At 39.8% G+C, this 24,376-nt stretch overlaps 1 protein-coding gene across 7 annotated transcripts in view; it reads left to right on the top strand.

Annotated features, from left to right (window-relative positions):
- NFX1 (nuclear transcription factor, X-box binding 1) overlaps positions 1-24,376 on the top strand; it is an 80,439-nt gene that overhangs the window by 21,808 nt on the left and 34,255 nt on the right. For 6 of the 7 annotated variants that reach the window (XR_003790754.1, XR_003790756.1, XR_003790755.1 and 3 more), the window contains exons 4-10: positions 543-620; positions 6,834-6,939; positions 9,928-9,999; positions 11,509-11,648; positions 17,178-17,277; positions 17,361-17,578; positions 22,949-23,046. Coding sequence is in view for 3 of the 7 variants with exons in the window: in XM_029202380.1 (XP_029058213.1) it covers positions 543-620; positions 6,834-6,939; positions 9,928-9,999; positions 11,509-11,648; positions 17,178-17,277; positions 17,361-17,578; positions 22,949-23,046 (812 nt within the window). In the remaining 4 variants the exon portion in view is untranslated. Of the gene's footprint in view, positions 1-542; positions 621-6,833; positions 6,940-9,927; positions 10,000-11,508; positions 11,649-17,177; positions 17,278-17,360; positions 17,579-22,948; positions 23,047-24,376 lie in introns of those variants that run through there. The other variant, XM_029202382.1, reaches the window with a different exon arrangement.

Genomic DNA, 24,376 nt, shown 5'->3' with positions numbered 1-24,376 from the left:
TTACTAAAAATATGCTTTCTGAACTTTGGCTCTTCTAATTTAAGACATTTGAGTTTTCCTGCATGTACTCAAGTATTTTATCCTACTTTTTTTTTCAAACCAAGATTCAGATGCTTACCTTGATATTAAAAATAATAGAACACTGTCCCACAAAATGAAATGTTAATTTTATGAAGTGATAGAGATGTTAACTAAGACTGTGGTAATAATCATATTGTAATATATAAATGTATCAAATCAACATGTTGTGTACCTTAAACTTACACAATGTTATATGTTAATTATATCTCAATTTTTAAAAATGGAATGAAATGGATACCCACTGTATTCACGATATGAGGTCCTTATAAATATAAGCCTAAATGCAATATTTAAGCAAAGAATTCAGTATTGTGAATTTGTTTCTTAAATGTCTGATACCCTTAACATGGAAATTACTACTACTGCTTCAATATTATGGCTTTCCATAGATTTAAAAATTCTTAAATTACATGTGCTTTTGTAAGGAAATTATTTTGATTTCCTCTCATTTTTCTTGACAGATGGCCAGAGTGGTTGGAGGTGCCCTGCATGTCAGAATGTTTCTGCACATGTTCCTAATAACTATACTTGTTTCTGTGGTGAGTTTTTTTGCATACACTGGGGTCTCTTTCACTTTGCTTATTGTACCTCAGTTCCCAGCCCAGGAGAGGCGGTGTGCTGGGCATGTTTTAGAAGTCACTAATAAGACTTCAGAGCTACAGGAGTTTGTAAGACATCACATGCATGTGGTCTGTCACACAGCTAGAGTCACAGGCCTTTGTGTTCTTGGCAGACTGTTCTGGAGATGAGCCTTCTCATCATGCCCACCAGGTCTCCTTGATCTTAGTTTAGATCAGAGCTGACCACATGGCAGAGGTGGATACAGACATGGGCTTCTTCTCATCTCTAATGGTAACAGCTTTGAAATTCTGAATTTGAGCAACATGAGTAAAGAGTAATGGTGAAGTGTACTTTATTTTAATCCAAGAAATCAGTCATTGTTCTTTATAAAGAGAGATTTTCTGTAAACCAGCATTGCAAACTATCCTTGTGCCCTCCCTCTTTATGGAATACTTCTTCCTGGTTTTGCATAGGTCAGTTCTTCCATGTGTTAGGAAAAAAACTTTTCATGATCCACATGCTCATCTGTTGCTAACCTATTTCCTGCGTGTCTTTTTTTTTTTTTTTTTTCCTCTTTCCTGCCTGTCTTTTAATGGGTAACCTTTACCATCTGGCTGTCGATTTTTCAGATTTTATTTCTTAACCATTTGTCTCCCTCCTTGAACCATTGCATTTTTATCTCTGTCCTCATTACCTCACTGAAACTTATTCAGAAATCATCAATGACCCTTTCCTGACCAAATCCAGGGCTGATTTATAAATTCTTAACCTTTTTGTCCACACAGCAGCCCTTAATGCTTTTGACCATTCACTTCTTGAAATGACTAGCTCTTTCTGTTTCTTTTCTACCTGTTCTCCTTATTTTTCTAACTAATTTGCTCATATTTCTCCTTTCCTGTTACTTAACTGCCAGCTTTCACCAAGAGTCAGTCACTGACCATCAACACTTCTAGACTCAATCTCTTTGTGAACTCAGCTATCTACAGTGTTCTTCCCCTTCTTTTCTTTAAATCTCATCCACTGTGTTGTTCAAGATCTGACCCCAACTGTCCGCTTCCAAAGGAATCTTCCCCTTCCTTATCTCCTCTCCCACTTTGGCCACTCTTATCCAGAATCTGTTGGTCCTGTATGTTCTTTTGCCAAAATCTGACCCTTAATAGATACTGAATTAGTATTAGCTGAAGGAATGAATATTCTTGAATGTACTACTGGAAAGGCAGCATGAAACTGGAAGCAAGAGATCAATTGAAAATTGGACAAATAAGACCAATACCCAGGCTTAATTACCTTATTTTTAAAGGATTTTTAAACATGAAGCATCATAATGAAATTTAAAATCTTGTTAAAGCCTTCACTGACAAATTGGATATGAGACCCTAAGAAGGCAGAAGAATGTGGGGATGAAGGTCACGATGACCTGAGTGAGGTGGAATGGTGTGGGAAGGCAAATAATGGCCTGATTTTACCTGAGGACTTTGCCCCACTCTGCTCTTCAAGGAGACCATTGGTCGGGAATTCCCTGGCAGTCCAGTGGTTACGACTCTGTGCTTTCACTGGCAAGGGCCTGGGTTCAATCCCTGATTGGGGAACTAAGATCCCACATTCTGCAAGCCACGCAACGCAGCTGAGTAAAAAAAGGAGACCATTGGTTTAATATACTTATTGTGAACTTATTAATGTAACAGATACCATGGAGAAACAGAGAAGAATGAGACTATTTACTGACTTCCCAGAGCTTACAATCTAAAATTTAAGACACAATTAACTTGCTGTTCTACTACAAAGTCTGTGGGAGATCTTTGGGGTGAGTTTGACTTCTGGCTGGAGGATTAAGAGCTTTCCTGAAGGAGGTAGAATTGAACCAGGCTTGAAAACTAGGTTTAACACCAAGAAGTCTTAGGATCTGCTGGGAGAAGAGGAAGTCATCCATTTATGGAGCCCAGGGTCTATGAAAATGGAGGAGTTCGAGATGACTGAAAAGGTAGGGCTGACTTCTTCATGCCAGGCCTAGATATTGGGACTTCATTTGTCAGGTGCTGGGAAGCCACTGAGGGCATTAGTGTGTTTTTTTGGTTTTTTTTTTTGGCCGTGCTAAGGCATGTGGGATCTTAGTTCCCCAACCAGAGATCAAACCTGGGCCCCCTCCAGTGGAACTGCAGAGTCCTAACCACTGGACTGCCAGGGAATTCCCTGATTCTTTATGAAGATTAGTCTGGTGGCAGTAGTAGAGTATTTTGGGACCTAAACAGTTTGGGGACTTACAGTAACCCAGATGAAGAATAGTCAAAGTCTGCAATGGGTTTTAGAGTGGGACAGAAAGGAAGGGATATAAGATTTCAAAGGCAAACATGAATTAACAGCAGTGGGAAAGGAAGGAACCCAAATGTGACTCCAAAGTTTCATGCTTTTGGAAATGGTGATACCAAGAACAGAAAAGGGCAGGGCAAGTGAACCAGGTTTGATGGGGACAATGAGTTCAGTTGGAGTTGGAGTTGAAGTGTTGAGTTGGAGGAGTAAGACATCCAGTGGAAGATGTTCTCCAAGGAGTTAGGAATGTTTGAAGAAAGATCAGGAATTAGGGAAGATAGTCACAGGTGAGAGCAATAGATGGGATTCTAGTAGGTGAAAGGGTAATGGGTGAGAAGGAGTCTAATGCAGAACTCTGGCAGATGAAGGGAAAAAAACATCATTGAGAGTCAGGGAAAAGAGGATGGGCCACTGAGAGATGGTAGGAGAAAACCTGGGCACCATATTGGAGCAAGAAAGCACAGAGGCAGGGGAGCTATTCTAATAGTCTAGAGATGAGGTTCTGGCCAGTAGAGAGGAACAGCAGGAGTAGAGGGGGAGGTGAGTTGTGAGATACACTATGTAGGAAAATTGACAAGATTTGGTGACTAAATAGAATAGAGAAAGAAAAAGGAGAATGCCTCTATTTTTTGAGTTTGTGTGACTCTGACAGTGATGGTGTCACTAACAGATAGGGAACCCTGGAGAGGGTGGAATCTAAGAGGGAAGATGCTAACTTTGACTGTAGATACATAGGCAATTTGAAGTGACTGTGAAACCCCAAGCACAGATGTTCAGCAGATGGTTGGACATGTAGGACTGAAACTGAGGATTCAGGGCAATGCAGAAAATGTAGATTTGGGACTCATCGGCCTTTAGATATATTGAACTGCACAACATGAATAAGATTTCTGAAAGAGACAGACAGGAGAGAACAGCAGAGACCAAGGACTGGGAACAGGCTTCATTTAGGGTGTAAATTGCCCAAGTGAGGATGAATAGCTCAAGGGCAAGGAGGAGTCCCACGCCTCAGTTTTACTCATCCTGCCCCTGCACTAAGTTCATGGAATAGGCTTACTAAAATTTGTGGAGTGACATTGATTATAAAATTATAACCCTAGAGGGAACTTTCCTCAACATAATAAAGGCCATATATGGCAAACCCACAGCCAACATCATCCTCAATGGTGAAAAACTGAAACCATTTTCACTAAGATCAGGAACAAGACAAGGTTGCCCACTCTCGCCACTCTTATTCAACATAGTTTTGGAAGTTTTAGCCATAGCAATCAGAGAAGAAAAGGAAATAAAAGGAATCCAAATCAAAAAAGAAGAAGTAAAGCTGTCACTGTTTGCAGATGACATGATACTATACATAGAGAATCCTAAAGATGCTACCAGAAAACTGCTAGAGCTAATCAATGAATTTGGTAAAGTAGCAGAATACAAAATTAATGCACAGAAATCTCTAGCACTCCTATACACTAATGATGAAAAAGTGAAATTAAGAAAACACTCCCATTTACCATTGCAACAAAAAGAATAAAATATCTAGGAATAAACATACCTAAGGAGACCAAAGACCCGTATGCAGAAAATTTTAAGACACTGATGAAAGAAATTAAAGATGATACAAATAGATGGAGAGATATACCACGTTCTTGGATTGGAAGAATCAACATTGTGAAAATGACTCTACTACCCAAAGCAATCTACAGATTCAATGCAATCCCTATCAGACTACCACTGGCATTTTTCACAGAACTAGAACAAAAAATTTCACAATTTATATGGAAACACAAAAGGCCCCGAATAGCCAAAGCAATTTTGAGAAAGAAAAACAGAGCTGGAGGAATCAGGCTCCCTGACTTCAGACTATACTACAAAGCTAGAGTAATCAAGACAGTATGGTACTGGCACAAAAACAGAAATATAGATCAATGGAACAAGATAGAAAGCCCAAGATAAACCCACGCACATATGGTCACCTTATCTTTGATAAAGGAGGCAAGAATATACAATGGAGAAAAGACAGCCTTCAATAAGTGGTGCTGGGAAAACTGGACAGGTACATGTAAAAGTATGAAATTAGAACACTCCCTAACACCATACACAAAAATAAACTCAAAATGGATTAAAGACCTAAATGTAAGGCCAGACACTATCAAACTCTTAGAGGAAAACATAGGCAGAACACTCTATGACATAAATCACAGCAAGATCCTTTTTAACCCACCTCCTAGAGAAATGGAAGTAAAAACAAAAATAAACAAATGGGACTTAATGAAACTTAAAAGCTTTTGCAGAGCAAAGGAAGCCATAAACAAGACGAAAAGACAACCCTGAGAAGGGGAGAAAATATTTGCAAATGAAGCAACTGACAAAGGATTGATCTCCAGAATTTACAAGCGCTCATGCAGCTCAATATCAAAAAAACAACCCAATCCAAAAATGGGCAGAAGACCTAAATAGACATTTCTCCAAAGAAGATATACAGATTGCCAACAAACACGTGAAAGAATGCTCAACATCATTAATCATTAGAGAAATGCAAATCAAAGCTACAATGAGATATCATCTCACACCAGTCAGAATGGCCGTCATCAAAAAATCTACAAACAAAAAATGCTGGAGAGGGTGTGGAGAAAAGGGTACCCTCTTGCACTGTTGGTGGGAATGTAAATTGATACAGCCACTATGGAGAACAGTATGGAGGTTCCTTAAAAAACTACAAATAGAACTACCATATGACCCAGCAATCCCACTACTGGGCATATACCCTGAGAAAACCATAATTCAAAAAGCGTCATGTACCAAAATGTTCATTGCAGCTCTATTTACAATAGCCATAACATAGAAGCAACCTAAGTGTCCATCAACAGATGAATGGATAAAGAAGATGTGGCACATATGTACAATGAAATATTAGCCATAAAAAGAAACGAAATTGAGTTATTTGTAGTGAGGTGGATGGACCTAGAGTCTCTCATACAGAGTGAAGTAAGTCAGAAAGAGAAAAACAAATACTGTATGCTAACACATATATATGTAATCTAAGAGGAAAAAAAATGGTCATGAAGACCAAGACACAGACCTACTAGAGAATAAAGACACAGACCTACTAGAGAATGGACTTGAGGATATGGGGAGGGGGAAGAATAAGTTGTGACAAAGTGAGAGAGTGGCATGGACATATATACACTACCAAACGTAAAATAGATAGCTAGTGGGAAGCAGCCACAGGGAGATCAGCTCTGTGCTTTGTGACCACCTAGAGGGGTGGGATAGGGAGGGTGGGAGGGAGGGAGAAGCAAGAGGGAGGAGATATGGGGATATATGTATATGTATAACTGTTTCATTTGTTATAAAGCAGAAACTAACACACCATTGTAAAGCAGTTATACTCCAATAAAGATGTTAAAAATTATAACCCTTTTATGCTTATATTTTAACTTTAGAATAGGCGAGTTCCTACTATACTGGGGGACTTATGTCCTTTCCATTTCTTACTGCCTCTCCCCTCCCCCCATTGCTCTCTTCCCTTATTCCCTCTTTCTGATCCTTACAGTAGATATTCCCATATCAATTCAAAGACCCATTTACAGAAAGCTTATCTTGTAGGTTTTGTTTAAATCTTCAATTAAATGTGTCCATTAGTCAAAGTGGCATTTTCATCAGTAAAAATGACGATTTGTCTTTTCCAGACAAACCAGAATTTATCATACTCAGTGAAGCTTTTGACGAGTAGCATTACATTCACCTTCTTATTTTAGGACAACGTGTTTATTGAACTAATGAACACCATCCTGATGTTTCGTGCTGTCTGGCTATATTGTATTATTTCATCGAAGTCTAGGATGCAGTTGAAGTTTATACCATTGACTCTGTTATTTGATATGTTTTAGGCAAGGTAAAGAATCCTGAATGGAGCAGAAATGAAATTCCACATAGTTGTGGTGAGGTCTGTAGAAAGAAACAGCCTGGCCAGGACTGCCCACATTCCTGTAACCTGTAAGTTGGAACACTATACTCCTGGCGTTTCCTGGTGAACACGCTTTGCTTGCGGCTCTAAGTACACATATCTGGTTAGCACGTAACAGGACTGGGTGAGGGACAGTGTGGTATCATTTACTGAGCACTTGCTTTGTGCCAGGTACTCTGCAAAAGTTGACTCGTTGAATCCTTACAACAGCCCAGTGATGTATAGATATTTATCACTCCATTTTACAGATGAGGAGGGAGATGCACAATAATAAACAGTTGATCAGTTACAAATAAATTTCTGTGGGCTTTGGCTTCAGACAAAGGTTTAATTCCTGGGTTTGTCTCTTAGCAGTTATGTGCTGTTGGACAAATTACTTCTCTGAGCTTCAGTTTCTGGACCTGTAAGATAATAATGATAGATAAAAAATAGTTACAGAGTTCTATGAATATTAAATTAATTAACACACTCAAGAGACTTGGTACAGAGCCTGGCACATGGTAAGTGGTCAAGAAATGGTAACACTTGCTTTTATTACCCAAATCTAAGAGAAAACAGACATCGGAGTGTCATACTTATTTCCACTGGTACCTCGCTTCTGTTGCATGGAGCAAGGGTTGGATCAGAGGTCTTGTGATCAAGATGTAGGGACGGTGCTGGGGAATATCATTGTGGGGAGAGCTCTTCAGACTGAGCTAAACAGTATGGTCTGCCATCTGCTGGACAATCAGCCCTTCCTCTTCCTTTGACTGCTTCTATAGGTCAGAACTCAGGGACTCATCTGTTCCTTCCCTTAGTTGGCATTTTAGTAAATTCAGTAACAAGAAATTAATCCTACACATGAATTATCTTTAGGAAGCCTTCAGCAGAAATGGGGCCCTGTCATGACTGTCAGAGAACACCGCTGTGATACAGATCAGGTGGTCAGTCATTTAAGGAGCACTTTAAAACACCAGTGCCCAGTTTCTGCCTCAGAGCAATTGAATCAGAATCTCCTGGGGTGGGTCTAAGCGTTGTAGTTTTTTCCAGGTGATTCTAATATGTAGGCAGTGTTCTGAACCACTGCTCTGAAGGTTATGAGAACCTGGGGTTAAGTCCAGGCCTCAGGGATATTTGAAATAACCTGGAATCATCCACACTTGACCAGCAGTTTGTCTATCAGTCTAAAGTTATTTAAGGGCTTCCCTGGTGACGCAGTGGTTAAGAATCCGCCTGCCAATGCAGGGGACATGGGTTCGAGCCCTGGTCCAGGAAGATCTCACATGCCGTGGAGCAGCTAAGCCCATGTGCCACAACTACTGAGCCTGCCCTCTAGAGCCTGTGAGCCACAATTACTGAGCCCACGTGCCACAACTACTGAAGCCAACGCGCCTAGAGCCCGTACTGTACAAGAGAAGTCACCTCAATGAGAAGCCCGCGCACCACAATGAAGAGTAGCCCCTGCTCACGGCAACTAGAGAAAGCCCGCGTGCAGCAATGAAGACCCAGTGCAGCCAAAAACAAATAAAATAAATAAATTTGTTTAAAGAAATAAAGTTATTTAAATGTCCAGCCATGAAAATAATTTCACCTGAAAGGGTTGAGGTATATCATGTGAAATATAACTGTTGAATAATGATACTCATCCTTAAAGAAGCATGCTTAATCTTATGTCTCCTGTGGGTTCTGTCTGTCAAAATGGATTATCTTGGGAGACCGGGCACATGTTCCTGGACTGTTTTCAGTGTTTAAAGCTCATAAAAATAAAAAATCCAACCAGACCACTTTATAGGCACAGCTGATTTTTATAGCAAATTCTGTTACCCACTTGATTAATTACACTTGGCTCTGATTGGCTATTTTTCTTAATTAATTTTATTTTATTACTTAGTTTTGGCTGCGTTGGGTCTTCATTGCTGCGTGCAGGCTTTCTCTAGTTGCAGAGAGCAGTTGCTATTCTTCATTGCGGTGCGTGGGCTTCTCACTGCTGTGGCTTGTCTTTGTTGCAGAGCACAGGCTCTAGGCGTGCAGGCTTCAGTAGTTGTGGCACATGGGCTCAGTAGTTGAGGCTCGCCAGCTCTAGAGTGCAGGCTCAGTAGTTGTGGCACACGGGCTTAGTTGCTCCGCGGCATGTGAAATCTTCCTGGACCAGGGCTCGAACCCGTCCCCCCTGCATTTGCAGGCGGGTTCTTAATCACTGTGCCACCAGGGAAGTCCCCTCTGATTGGCTTTTAATTCCCAAAGGATTGTGATTTGCCATCACATAGGTGTCCCCCCTGCCCACCCGCAAAGTTCCCAAAATGTTTTAAGTAGTGATATTTCTGTACAGGTGTGTAATTTACCAGGGGTGTCTGCTTCGAAGAGGGCAGTATTTATTTGAATTGGAATTTATTTCCATTTTGTTCATTTTTTCTTTGGTCTCTTTATAGCATAGCTCCTATAAAAAGCGTACTATTCAGAGGCCTAATTCTGACCTATAGCAAAAATTAGGCACGGTTTTTTTCCATGAGTCCCTTTCCCCTTTGTTACTTACCAGCATGCCTCCCCTCACCCCAAGCAACCTTCTTTTCAATGTTCCCGTTGTTAGCCTATCACCTGGTTGTCACTTTACCAGCTGATGAGAAAATGTCTGTACTTCTCATGGATCTAGCAGATTTAAGCTCTGTTACTTTGCTCAGGTTCTGAACTTCTAAAGGACCCCATTGGCCATCCTGAGTGGCAGGATCTTTTAATCCCTACTCACTGTACTAAGTGGGCCGAGACCATATTTAGAAATGTTATCTTTGACTATCAGACCCAAATAAAACTAGTATTTTGACTTGGGCTTTACTTTTCTCGTTAAATATTCTAAGATGATACTGCTATAAAAACATTGTTGGTATCTTTGTTTAAATAGTTTGATCAACTTTAGACAAATACTAAAACATTTCATAGGAAGTTTATTTGCTGCCATATTCATAGTAGGGCCCAGCTGGGGCAGCTTTGTTTAAGTTTGGATACATGGGTATGATTTATTCATCACAGCCTTTCTTTTTCAGTCTCTGCCATCCTGGACCTTGCCCACCCTGCCCTGCATTTATGACTAAAACATGTGAATGTGGACGGACCAGGTAAAGTTAGAATTGTACTCCAAAGAAGACTTCAGTTTCCACATTAATGGTTTATGTATGAATTTCTAAAATGAAAGATTAGTAGGTAGGTGCAAATAGTATTTATTTACTACCATTAATAAATGGTAGGTGTAAATAGTACTTTTCCGTAAATAGTAATTTCCTGTGCTGCCTTAATCCTGCAATCTTATAGGTGATTAAGAAGTTATAAAATAGTGAGATTACCCATTTCAGATGCAAGGCCAAGGTGACAGGGACTTTTTTCTTAACCTCGCTAGTGGGTGAAAGAACCAGGAATTGAACCCAGGCCTGCTAAGGTCCAGGAGGCAAGGGTCACTTATCTGTGCCTAGCATAGTATCTGGTGTGTAGGTTTTCAGTGAATATTGTTGAATGAAAGAATAAGTAGCCCCAGAGCCCACTCTCTTTTCATTATAATGCAAGTTCTCCTGTTTTATCAGTTCAAGGATCACTGATAGCTGCAGAGGCCCAGTTAAGACCACAACATGATTTCTGAACCACAAGACGAGATGGGATAGTGCAGGTTTTCAGTGATAAGCATTTTTTTAATGTTTACTGAACTTACAAGGGTAGTAGTGTGGCCTTACAGAGTCACATGCAAGGGGCTGTGGGTCAAAAGCCCAGGTCAGATTTGGGCTCTGCCACTAACTAGTTGTTGACCTGGGCAAGTTGCTTCTTCTTGGTGAGCCTCATTTTTCTTATTGTATGGTAGAAATAATAGTGTCTTCCTCAAGGGGTTGATGTTAGCCTTGATGCTGAGCACTGGAAACTGATCATCTATGTATGTAACAGTGACTTCTTAAAATATGTAGTTGAAGTGGGAATAGGGGGATAGAATAAAACTTTTTGTGGGAGAGAGACTCCAAGGTCTAAACCATTACCCTGGAAAGAAACCTGAAGATGATTGTCTAAGAGCAGCAGCCTCATATCCTTCTCTAGCGGATAAGTTGGCAAAATCAGGATGTTTATTAGAAAAAAGCCAGAATGATGTCCCCATCCTGAATCAAAGTACATACAGTATGTTCTTAAGCATCATAACTGCCTAAAATGCCAGAGTGCCAGGTCCCAGGAGAATGCCATTGTGCTTTCATTCCAAGAATGTTCATTACGACCACACCTCCCAACCTCCCTACCCACCTCTGTAAGATACTATGGGAGCTCCAGGCTCTCTCCCCTCCTGCATGCTGTTTCAACTCAGAGAAGAAATCACATTGTAACAAATACTTAGGCCCTCAGTTCCTCACTGGCCAGAAAATAGGGGGGAGAAAAAAGGCAGAATAGGAAATAAGGAAAGCAAAGGAGGAAAAAGAAGAAAGAGTGGAGAAGGGAAGAGGACTTGAGGAAATGATTGGAAGAGGGAAACAAAAAGTAGGGGAAACTGGGCAAAGAGAAAAGGTTTAGTAGGTTTTGAGGGAAGGTTAGTTTAGCTGTCAAATAGGACCTCAATATCCAACATTAGACTAATGCTGTCTTTACATCTATTTTTACAGGCACACAGTTCGCTGTGGTCAGGCCATCTCAGTCCACTGTTCTAACCCTTGTGAGAATGTTTTGAATTGTGGTCAGCACCACTGTGCTGAGCTGTGCCATGGGGGTCCATGCAAGCCTTGTCGGATCATATTGAACCAAGGTAAGTGGTGAGCACACCAGCCAGCAGTACTTGGGTACTTTTCTGGAACCTTATTTATGGTTGTCTTGATGACATGGATTTGTTTCAAGCCTGTAGTCACAAAGACTCTATTAGGTCTGGTACCTTGGGTAGAGAGAACTGGAGATACATGAATGATTAGACGTTTTTTTGTTTTGGGGGGGTTTTTCTGCCACACCTTGCAGCATGCGGGATCATAGTTCCCCTACCAGGGATCGAATCCACGCCCCCTGCAGTGGAAGCGCAGAGTCTTTAACCACTGGACCTCCAGGGAACTCCCTAGGTGGTTTTCATTATTTTGGTTACATACTACCAGTATAGGTCATTGTCCTATAGAATTTGGATGGTAGATTTTTTTTAATGCTGTTTAAAAGTAACTGCTTGTGAAATTTTTTTGCAGTAATTACTTGAAAAAGACCCAGAAAGGCCAAAGTGATCTTGAAAAGGAACAGTTGAAAGACCTGATTTTAAGACTTACAAAGTTACAGTAATTGTGACATTGTGGTTATTGGTGTAAAGGTAGACTAATCAATGGAAGACAATAGAGTCCAGAAATAGACCTCAATATATACAGTCAGTTGATCTTCAACCAAGATATTAAGTTAATTCAGTGGAAAAAGGAGTCATTTTACAAATGGTCCTAGAACAACTGGATGTATATGGGAAAAAAGTGACCCCCCAACCCCTGTCTCACTCTTTACACGGAAATTAATACTATATGGGTCATGGGCTTAAATGTAAAACCCAGAAACATAGTTTCCAGATAAAACTATAAGAGAATATTTTCATGACTTTGGGATCAGGCAAAGATTTCATAGAGCAGCAGCAAAAGTACTAACCGTAAAAGAAAATAATTGATAAATTGAACTTTATCACATTAAGAAAATGAATTGATAAATCAGAGATTGTATCCAGAATATTTAAAGTACTCCTACCAAAGAAAAAAAGAAAAAGATAAAGTACTCCTACAAATCAACAAAAAAAGACGAACAACTCACACAGTGAGCAAAAGACTTGAACAGGTACTTCACAAAAGAAATATGTTAATGGCCAGTAAACACATGAAAGGTGCTTAACACCTTTAAACACTAGGAAAATGTAAATTAAAACCACAATAAGGGTAGAATAGTATAACCACTTTAGAAAACAGTCCAGGGGAGTTCCCTGGTGGCCTAATGGTTAGGATTCTGGGCTTTCACGGCCATGGCTCAGGTTCAGTCCCTGGTCGGAGAACTGAGATACCACAAGCCACGTGGTGTGGCCAAAAAAGAAAAAGAAAAAGAAAACTGTCCAGTAGTTCCTTTAAAGGTTAAATATAGAATTACCATATGATCCAGCAATTCAACTCCTTGGCATATACCCAAGAGAAATGAAAATATATGTCCATACAGAACTTGTAAATATATGTTCATAGCAGCATTTTTCATAATAGTCAAAATGTGTCAACAATACAAATTCCTATCAACTGATGAATGGAATAAATGTGATATGTCCATAAAAAGGAATATTATTTAGCCATGAAAAAGAATGAAGTATTGATACATGCTATGAAGTGAATGAACCTCCAAAAACATTATACTAAGTGAAAGAAGTGAGTCTCAAAGGACCACATATTGTGTAGTTCCTCTGTTTGTGTGACTGCCTCTAATCTTCAGGGATCCTGAGCTACTATGTATTGGTTATATAGTTTTATTTTACTAGATTTTACTTTGGTGTGATGCTGTTGATCAGTGCTTGCACTTACAATAAGAGATACCCCTATGGGCTTCCCTGGTGGCGCAATGGTTGAGAGTCCGCCTGCCGATGCCGGGGACGCAGGTTCGTGCCCCAGTCTGGGAGGATCCCATATGCCACGGAGCGGCTGGGCCTGTGAGCCATGGCTGCTGAGCCTGCGCGTCCGGAGCCTGTGCTCCGCAACGGGAGAGGCCACAGCAGTGAGAGGCCCGCATACTGCAAAAAAAAAAAAAAAGAAAAGAAAAGAAAAAAATACCCCTATGAAATGTTTTGTGCTGTGCACTATAAGGATTTTATATAGGGAATTGTGCCATATACTATTCAGTATTCTGTTTATGGGTCCTCTTGGAAGAAAGTCTTGTCTGGTCTTGGTTCCAAGAGTAGTTGTTTTTCCTCAAAGACTATATCTTAGGAAACTGGTATAACTGACCTAATGTTCATCTTTATAGTGTGTACTTTTTAGCTGTGATTCATTCTCTGTCCTTACCATTGTTTTTCTTTTTCTTTTCACATCTTTTAACTTACATTCTCTAGATATATCTCATATATCCTTATATGCTGCCTCAAATCCATTTTGAGATAAGGCAGGAGTTAAGTATATATTGGCAGTTTGGTTTTAGCAGTGTAGATTGTAGTGTGGGAGAGTCCCTTTGATTTGGACGATTTTTAGCTTTTGGTACATATTGGGCTGAATCACACTTTTTTGTCAGATTTGTATGGATCCCAGTCTCTTCCTTTTTGTTTTTGTGTACGTAGCTGATTTTTCAAACCCAGTTGAAGACTTTTTGTTTGTCTATATTAAATATCTAGCAAAGCATTTTGGCCATCAGTGTAGTTTATTTATCTTCTTGAATTGTAATTCTCCTAAGATCGCTTTCAGCCTTATCTGGAGATTTTAATAAGCATTCCTTCTGGGTCTTCATTCACGTGTTGGTAAAAATGCTGAACAGGTTCAGGCTGGCAACAGAGACCTTTCTGCAGACTGTCTTTGGTTCCTTAATACTCTTTAACCAGCAGTGACTCCACCCAACTCTTCTGTCATCAGCTCATATTTCTGTCTCTTGTGCCTAACATAGTAGAGTTTTTAGTGTTGTACTCACATTATTTCCTGATTGATCAGGGGCTCTACTTTTGTTTTTATTGTCACAATTTTCTTTCTTTTTTTTTTTTTTTTAGATCTACATGCTTAATTTTTTTTATTAAAGTATAGTTGATTTACAATGTTGCGTTAATTTCTGCCGTACAGCAAAGTAACTCAGTTTTACATATATATACATTCTTTTTTATATTTTCCATTATGGTTTATCCCAGGACATTGAATATAGTTCCCTGTGCTATATAGTAGGACCTGTTGTCCATCCATTCTATATGTAACAGTTTACATCTACTAACCCTAAACTCCCAGTCCATCCCTCCCCCATCCCCCCTTTCTTGGCAACCACAAGTCTGTTCTCTATGTCTGTGAGTCTGTTTCTGTTTTATAGATAAGTTCATTTGTGTCATATTTTATTTATTTTATTTTATTTTAATTTAATTTTATTTTATTTTTGGCAACATTGGGTCTTCATTGCTACATGCGGGCTTTCTCTAGTTGCGGTGAGCAGGGGCTACTCTTTGTTGCGGTGCTCGGACTCTAGGCATGTGGGCTTCAGTAGTTGTGGCTCGCAGGCTCTAGAAGGCAGGCTCAGTAGTTGTGGCACACAGGCTTGGTTGCTCCGCGGCATGTGGGATCTTCCCGGACAAGGGCTTGAACCCGTTTCTTCTGCATTGGCAGGTGGATTCTTAACCACTGCACCACCAGGGAAGACCTGTGTCACATTTTAGATTCTACATATAAGTGGTATCATATGGTATTTGTCTTTCTGTTTCTGATTTCACTTAGTATGATAATCTCTAGTTGCATCCACGTTGCTGCAAATGACATTATTTTGTTCTTTTTTATGGCTGAGTAGTATTCCATTGTATATATGTGCCATTCATCTGTGGATGGACATTTAGGTTGTTTCCATGTCTTGGCTATTGTATATATATCCATCCATTGTATATATATCCATTCATCTGTGGATGGACATTTAGGTTGTTTCCATGTCTTGGCTATTGTGAATAGTGCTACTGTGAACATAGGGGTGCGTGTATCTTTTTGAATTATAGTTTTGTCCAGATATATGCCCAGGAATGGGATTGCTGGATCATATGGTAATTCTATTTTTAGGTTTCTGAGGAACCTCCATACTGTTTTCCATAGTGGCTGTACCAATTTACATTCCCACCAACAGTATAAGAGAGTTCCCTTTTCTCCACACCCTCTCCAGCATTTGTTACTTGCAGACTTTTTGCCTGGAGGTATTCTTTAGTTTGCTTTTTGATTTCCTCGTTGACCCATTGGTTTTTTAGTAGCATGTTGTTTAGTCTTCATGTAATCGTTTTTTTCTCATTTCTTTTCCCTTGGTTGATTTCTAGTTTCATGCCATTGTGGTCAGAGAAGATGCTTGAAATAGTTTCTATACTCTTAAATTTGTTGAGGTTTGTTTTGTGCCTTAGTATGTGGTCAATCCTAGAGAATGTTCCATGTGTACTTGAAAAGAATTTATTGTCACAGTTTTCTGACCCTTGATTCTTTGGTTCACAGCTGTCCTATGTCTCTGAAAAAAAGCCTCTGCTCTATTTGAGCAGAAACTTAGTAAAGAAAAGCCTGCTTACAGAAGCTCTCAGTTGCTAGGGTTTGTTTACCAGTTTGTTGATTCCACCAATATTAATTGTATTTCCTGCACCTGTATTAATTCTTCTAATAAGTTTATTGATAATGAGTTTTAGAACAGGGGATGGAACTGCACATGTATTTACTGGAAGAGTAAATGTATATTTAAAAAATCAAGAGTCTTAGTTAATGTCTTTATTGACAAAAAGTTTTCATTATAAACTGAAAATGTAAAGTGGCCCTTATCAGAAAAATTATCTAAGTTGATGAAAATTAGTCCTTACCAGACTTTGTTACATATTAGTCAGAAACTTTTTTTTTTTAGTTTGCTTTAGAAACTAACTCCTTAAATATAACACATGCTTATTGCTGATCTCAAGAAGTAAAGTAACCCGTTATTTCTTCAACCCATAGAAAAATCTATAGATATTAGACTAGGTTCTCTATGCAGTATATAAAAGTCTCAAGTTACTTGAAACACTTTTTACTCATTGTCAGTACTCAAACATGATTACTTCAAATTTAACAATAGTAGAATACAAATCAATAAGGATTTTATATTGTGCCTATTTTTAAATTTCTTTTTAGCGTCAGAGACTTTTTCCAAGCATTTTATGTGAACCCCAAGATATGAAGTATTAAATATCTGCTGCTGGTTGAAGTGAGGATGGAATCCAGTTATCAACTCCTCCATGACTACCACCAGTTTCGCTTCCATCTCCTGCAGCATCTCCGCAGTACCCCAGAAAGCCTCACAATCCATGGTTTTCAACCATGGCATTATGGACCAGAGAGTAGTCTTTTACTTTAAAGGATTGCTTCACTTTAATGCTCATGTTGAGGTGTGCTGCAGGGGCACCATGAGATATGGACAGAGTCTACCAAGGCCTTTTTAATTCTTTTTCTGTGGTGAAGCTCTTAAGTGGGGCTTAGAGCTGCTGTATAAGCCACATTTATTTCTGCATCAGGTCTAATCAACACTAGTGAATAGCATTTTGTGTTTTCTTATAGATTGTTTAGAATATTTTAAACACCTGTACAGATTACTAATCTTTTGTTTCTGAATTTATGTTCTCAAGTATGCTACTGTGGCAGCACCTCCCGAGACGTGTTATGTGGAACAGACGTAGGAAAGTCTGATGGATTTGGGGACTTTGGCTGTTTAAAGATATGTGGCAAGTAAGGTTTGATGTTTTCCTCAGTTAGAATAAAGCTGTATTTTATGCAACAATTATGTAATAGTCTGTTGTTTTTCTTAACAGGGACTTGAAATGTGGGAACCACATGTGTTCACAGGTGTGCCACCCTCAGCCCTGCCAGCCATGCCCACGGCTCCCCCAGCTGGTGCGCTGTTGCCCTTGTGGGCAAACCCCTCTCAGCCAATTGCTAGAACTTGGAAGTAGCAGTCGGAAAACATGCATGGATCCTGTCCCTTCATGTGGAAAAGTGTGCGGCAAGCCTCTGCCTTGTGGTTCCTTAGGTAATTAGTAGGCATAAAGTTGTCTTTAAAAATATGAATGTAAATTTTTGGCAGCAATGGCTACTTAAACAAAATAGTACATAATTCTAGTTACAATATCAGAGGTTTTTCTAAATATTATGATCAAATTTGTGTGGGTACTTTTTCTTTCCTCCTCAGATTATACTTCTGAAAACTCACATTTGCCCAAACAATCTCTCTTTCTAATTCAGGTATTTTATTGCTGACTCAGGACAGTTGTGGTTAGATACTATTTTGTGGGGGAGTGGGCATTGGGGTGTTTATGATTTCTCTTAGCAGCCTACACTAGTATGAATGCCAGGTATCGTTTTACTAATTTAGGGTTCAACAGGTGTTTAGAAGCATTTTCATATAATAGAAACATCTTAAAATAACGGAGTGAGGTGTTTAAGAACTGAAATTTTAAGTACACTTAAACTTCATTCATTTGAACCACTCAAGAAATGTCTTTCTCTACAGCTAGGTTTCCCATATAGCTGAGGATAACACCTCCTGAGCATCATTTTGGAGGGACATTTTTCTAAAATTTACATTCCCTTCTTTCTTTAAACAGAGGATACTGAAGACAATGTCTTTCCCCTTATTTGACCCAGAGTCATCATTTCCCTGAACCTCAGTTATTGTATTATGCTGAATACACTGATTTCCTCTGGGCTTGCTGAGGTTTCTCAGGCGATTTCCCCATAGCAGTGTACAGTTTGAATTGTTTTATTTATTTGTTAAAGCTTTTGGTTGTTTTTTTTCTTATGAATGCTTTCAGTATGCCTATGTGCCTACCTTTATTGACTCTCCCTTTCTTCTGACTTGGGGCTTCTGATTACTTGGATATAGAAACCAAAAAACATTTGTTGGGATTAGCTATAGTGTAATAGTCTGAGCTTCTGACAGAGACTTTTTGAGGCAGTCCTTGGGATATGGATATGTACAGTTTTTGCAGTGACTTGGCAGCTTCTCTCCTGAGTGAGTGTTCAAAGGCTGTGTGTTTAGAAAAATGAAATTGGGCAAGTGAGTCTGAATAAGAGATGTGTTCCTATAACTAACTGTGATAAAGATAGAATCTTTAGGTTTGGTTTTGCATTTTTCCAAAAAGAGAGATTTCACATTTCTTCCAAGCACCAGTAGGAGCACCCTACGTAATTCCTTTTCTCAATCTGACTTTAAAATTATGTATAGAGAAGAAATGCCCTCTTCTCATATTTTAATACATTTCAACCTCATCAGGAAAATCAGTTGTCTGTTGCTTCTCTGTGTCTACTGTGAAAATGTAAGATAAGCCCTGTGAAATAGAGATCAGATGACTTCCAAATCAAGAAGGATGATAAAGGTCTTCCCTTTTCAGAAAGCACATGGGTCAGTTTTGTAAGAATTTCATATATAATGACCAGAAATCCTACCCAGAGGCTAAGATAGCTTGTTGGCATTGACAGAAAGAGGAAATGTGAAATAGTTAATACAAAGGGACTTGAGCAATAGAAGGACAGTAACTGTCAGTATTAACAGACCTGGGGGTGGGACAAGACCAGCTCAAGGGACTCAAGAGTAACTGCTGTACCTCAGCAGAGTTTTAATCATGGAACACTTTTAAGGAACTAAGGTGAGTTGGATTGAGAATCTCAAAGAAAAGCCCATGGCTAGTGGTAACAGTGGCTCTCATGTTTATTCAGACCTGGCTTATCTATAGAAAGCTTGTTAGGTCTTAGTATCTCACCCAGTAGGAAATTTCCATCCTAGACACATAGCTTTAGTACAAAAGACTAGGTGGAGTTCTGCTTTCAGGATGGTAGCATGAGGAGCAAAACAAGCAAAGCTGGGGAAAACTATAAAAAAGCAACCATTTAAAGTCTCTGGAAATTGTCCTATGGGCATACATCAAATGAAGAAAATCTACTAAAACTCAGTAAGAACAGCAAGAGTGTGTGTCATTTGAATCACAACCTACTTTCTCCTTCCCCACCCCTTCCCAGCTCAGCTCAACAAAAGCTCCACTCAGGATGGGTGTGCCCAAGAAATTGGGGCTTTATCTACCCTCAGCTCCCAGTCAAGGGTTACTTGCTAGGAGGAGTGGACCACCAGCTTTTCTCCCCCACCCCCAACCCCACCAACTCCAAGTTGAAAAGGCTAAATTTCTGGTAATCACAGCTGACAGGTTGGGGATTTCCTTCCTCCACACAGCCCACCCATAGATTGGAGGCTCTACTCTAGTCACAACAGGCAGGAGTACTGGGACCTCAGTCACCCTCACCCCAGCTCACTTGTAGGAGAGAGGTTTCACAGTGAGAGAAGCAAGCTAAGAAAACTAGAGGCTGCTATCTCACCCAGCACCCATAGTAGTGACTGAGTGACAGGGTGGGGGGAGAAGCAGTCCATAAGGCAAGAGTTCCAAAATATTCCCCAAAGGAACTGACTTTAATTTGAAAGAGAGTGCGGGGAAGTTCAGGCCTAAGGGCCCTTTAGAAAACAATAGCTCCTCTTAATTAAGAGCAACAAGCTAAACTATAGACCAACTGGTTCACCAGAGAGACCCAGGGAAGGAGATAACTAAGAGGAACCATCCTGGGGTCAGAACAGACCTCACAGATTTGTCTCAAAGACTACCTCTGCCCAAATTTTATTGGATCAGACTGCTGAGCAGTTTATGCCCCACGATATTGTTGAAAATAATAGAGCAATCAGCTAGCAATTAGTGGAGCCTCAGGACTGAGTGTAATACCTAATGAGGCAGACAGCTTAACAGAGAGATCAGGGAAAGAGACAGTCAAAAGAGAACCCTGCTAAAACCATTGTCCTCCCAGGGTGACTGTGCACATGCCCAAGGCTGTGCCATCTAAAGAACAACACCAATGGCTTCATACTATAATAGAAATAGACTTCACTAAAATAGCTTAGCCAAGTCACAAAACAAACAAGTAGACAACAACAAAAAAAACAAGCTGTGGAAAGAGGAAGCAGTATCCAGAGTTGCTGCAAACAATATATTACCAAAAATGTTCAGTTTCCAACAAAAAACTACAAAGTATGCAAACAGAAAAAAAACAAAAACAAAAAACCCCACAGGTAACAGTAACTTTCTGTTTCAGTTTTCTGTGAGAGTGACCAATGTCAAATTTAACAGAGACTTCAAGGTAGCCTTACAAATATATTCAAAGAACTAAAGGAAACCATGCCTGAAGAGGTAAAGGAAGGAAAGTATAAAGGCAATGTTTCATCAAATAGAGAATATCAGTAAAGAGATAGAAATTATAAAAAAAGAACCAAATGGAAAATCTGGAGTTTTCCAGTAATTAAAATTTTGAATTCATTAGAGGGACTCAACAGTAAGTTTGAGCTGGCAGAAGAAAGGATCAATAAATATGAAGATAGATCTATAGAGATTATATAATTCAAAGAACATAGAGAAAATGAAGTGAATAAAAATGAACAGCACCTCAAGAGAAATGTGGGACACCTTTAAGCACACAAATGTGTAATGGGAACACCAGGAGAGAAGAAAGGAGCAGACAAATATTCAAAGAAATAATGGTGGGAAACTTCAGATTTATTGAAAGACATTAATCTACACATCCAAGAAACTCAACAGACTCCAGTAGGATAAATTCAAAGAGATCCACACCTAGGCACATAGTAAAAATGCTGAAAGCCAAAGACGAGAAAATCTTGAAAGCAGCAAGAGAAAAATGACACATTACATACTAGTGAACCACTATAAGATTCACAGCTGACTTCTTATCAGAAACAGTGGAGAACACTGCATCACAACAGGAAGGCAGTGGGATGACCTATTCAAAGTGCTGAAAGAAAAAAATTACCAACCAAGAATCTTATATCCAGGAAAAGTCTTTCAAAAATGAGAAAAACAGAGTTCTCTGCTAGCAGATGTACTTTACAGTAAATAGTAAAGGGAGGTCTTCAGGCTGATACCAAGTAACCCAGATGTAAATTTAAATCCACAAGAAAAAGCAAAGAGTAAAGTAATTACATAATTATAAAAGAAAGTATAAGTGCATATTTCTTCTTCTTGCAACTGATTTAAAAAGTGATTGTATAAAATAGGCATATAATTGTATTGTTAGGCCTACAGTATATAGAAATGTATCTGACAATAACAGCACAAAGGAGGTGGGTGGGATCAAAGTTGTACTGGAATAAGGAAATGATACCAGATGGTAACTTAGATCTGTAGGAACAAATGAAGAAAACCAGTAATGGTAAATAAGATAAATATAACAAGTTATAAATACATACTTGCTCTCCTTTGTTTTCTCAACTTCTTTAATAGGCATAACATATAAAGCAATAATTTTAACATTGTATTGTTGAATTTGTAACACATATAAATGTAATATGTATAACAATAAAAGCACAAAAGAGGAGAAGAGAAAATAGAGCTATATGGGTGTAAGGCTTCTGTATCTCACTGGAATTAGGTTGGTACAAATCTGAATTAGATTCTGATAAGATGCATATGATAAGCCCTAGAGCAGCCATTAAGAAGATAACTCAAAACATAATGGAACATGCCATTACCGGGAAAAAATGTTACACTGGAAAATATTCACTTAATGCAAAAGAAAGCAATGAAGGAGAATTAAGTTAACAAAAAAGACATGAGACATAAAACTAAAAGTAAAATGGCAGACATAAATCCAACTATATCAATACTAACATTACCGTCAGTGAATTAAACAAAAACCAGAGATTGTCAAAATGAATTTTTAAAAAAGATCCAACTATATGCCATGTTTGGGAAGCAGACTTTAGAGTCAAAGGTAGTTAGGCTGAAAGTAAAAGGATGGAAAAAATACATCATGTAAACAGCAGCCATTGAGAAAGACTATGGATGATCCCTGATGGGGTCCTTGAAACAGGACTTGTCCTAAAATCTAGTTTAGCAGAATGACTAGCAGGCCACCTATCACCAGATGTTCATAGACCTTAGTGAGATCATGGATGATGGTTTCTGATTACTTACGATCCCCAGGTGATTTTCGGAGTCAAGAGTACTTCAGTAAGTCACCCATAGCTACAATTTTAAGGACATCCGAGTCTAACCTGGAGACTTGAGGTCTAAATAAAGAGTGAGAAGATCTGTTCTTTGACTTAGGTAGAGCATCTTGTGCTCCAGAGCATTTTGCTGTGACTAATGCTGGGGCCTGTCCTTGCTGGAAAAGGCTCAGCCTGCCAGATGAAGGGAAGATAGGGGAAGAGGCATTGATAGCATCCTTCTTCCCTCAACTCTGGTGATGGAGTTGCAGGGAACAGAGGTGGAAGACCGTTGTGGCTAGTTAATTTGGGAGTCTGAAAATGAGTAGTTGCAATTTTCATTCCCAGTTCTTTTCATTTTTATTAAAGATTTCATTCATACTTGTGAAAAGCTCTGCCATGAAGGAGACTGTGGACCATGCTCTCGCACATCAGTTATTTCCTGCAGATGCTCTTTCAGAACAAAGGTAAATCCTACAGAATGCTAGAGTTGTTGCCACCAGTGCCTTTTATTTGTTTGTTTGTTTGTTTGTTTGTTTATGGCTGCATTGGGTCTTTGCTGTGCGCGGGCTTTCTCCAGTTGCGGCAAGCGGGGGCTACTCTTCGCTGCGGTGCACGGGCTTCTCGTTGCAGTGGCTTCTCTTGTTGCAGAGCATGGGCTCTAGGCACATGGGCTTCAGTAGTTGTGGCGAGCAGGCTCTAGAGCTCGGGCTCAGTGGTTGTGGCGCATGGGCTTAGTTGCTCCACGGCATGCGGGATCTTCCCTGACCAGGGCTCAAACCCGTGTCCCCTCCATCAGCAGGTGGATTCTTAACCACTGTGCCACTGGGGAAGCACCCAATACCTTTTAAATTGGCGGTTGTGGGAGGGAAGGAATCAAAATAACCTCAGGCTTATTCCTGTTAATACTGTGTATGATTGATTCAATCCAGCCAATGTATACCGACATCTACTATGGACCAGTTGTAGGATAGGTATGAAGGGGTATGGCACGCAAGGGTCAGAGACCAGTAATAGGCTTAGGGCACATATACAAGTAGCTTGACCAAATACAAGTGTGATAATGCTAGATGCCAGAAGAGAAGAACAATAGCACCGTTGCAAGCAGTTAGCTCACTAAGTTAGAGGGAACACAGTCCACAAGATCGCCCTCACTTCTGACACCCACTGCAGGAGTTCAGACAGTTGCTGAATTAGAACAGTCCACATGACCACCCTCACCTCTGATACCAACTACAATCCATTGGTCCCCAAGGCTACCCTCAAGGTTTGATTATTCTCTAGAAGAACTCACAGAACTCATTGAAAACTGTTACACTCTTGATTACAATTTACTACAGGGAAAGGATACAGATTAAAATCAACCAAAGGAAGAAGCATGTAGGGCAGAATGCAAGAAAGTACCAAATATGAAGCTTCCAGTTGTCCTCTCCCCATGGAGTTGGAACAGCGTTACTTTCTCAGCACTAGTGTGTGATTGTATGTGTGGGGTATTGCCAACCAAGGAACCTCACCCACCAGAGAGTGGGTGGTCAGTTTTTATTGGGGCTCCATCATGTAGGCATGGTTGACTGCCCATGTAGCTGATCTCAGCCTCCAGTCCCTCCAGAAGTCTACTAACATTGTGTGACCCAAAGCCCATGCCCTAAACCACATCATTGGTCTTTCGGTGTGGCCAGTCTGCACCCTAAATCATGTTAGACTGTCTGGTGACCCAAGGCTCCAGGGAAACAACGACACTCCCATTAGGCATGATATTCCAAGATTATCTCCCAGAAGCCAATGGCAAAGGCCAGA

Source organism: Monodon monoceros, unplaced genomic scaffold (genome assembly GCF_005190385.1).
Source record: "Monodon monoceros isolate NGI ecotype Baffin Bay Population unplaced genomic scaffold, NGI_Narwhal_1 Super_Scaffold_5, whole genome shotgun sequence".
Classification (NCBI taxonomy): Eukaryota; Metazoa; Chordata; class Mammalia; order Artiodactyla; family Monodontidae; genus Monodon; species Monodon monoceros.
Note: the sequence above shows the minus strand (reverse complement) of the source record. Positions and strands in the feature narration are given on the sequence as shown.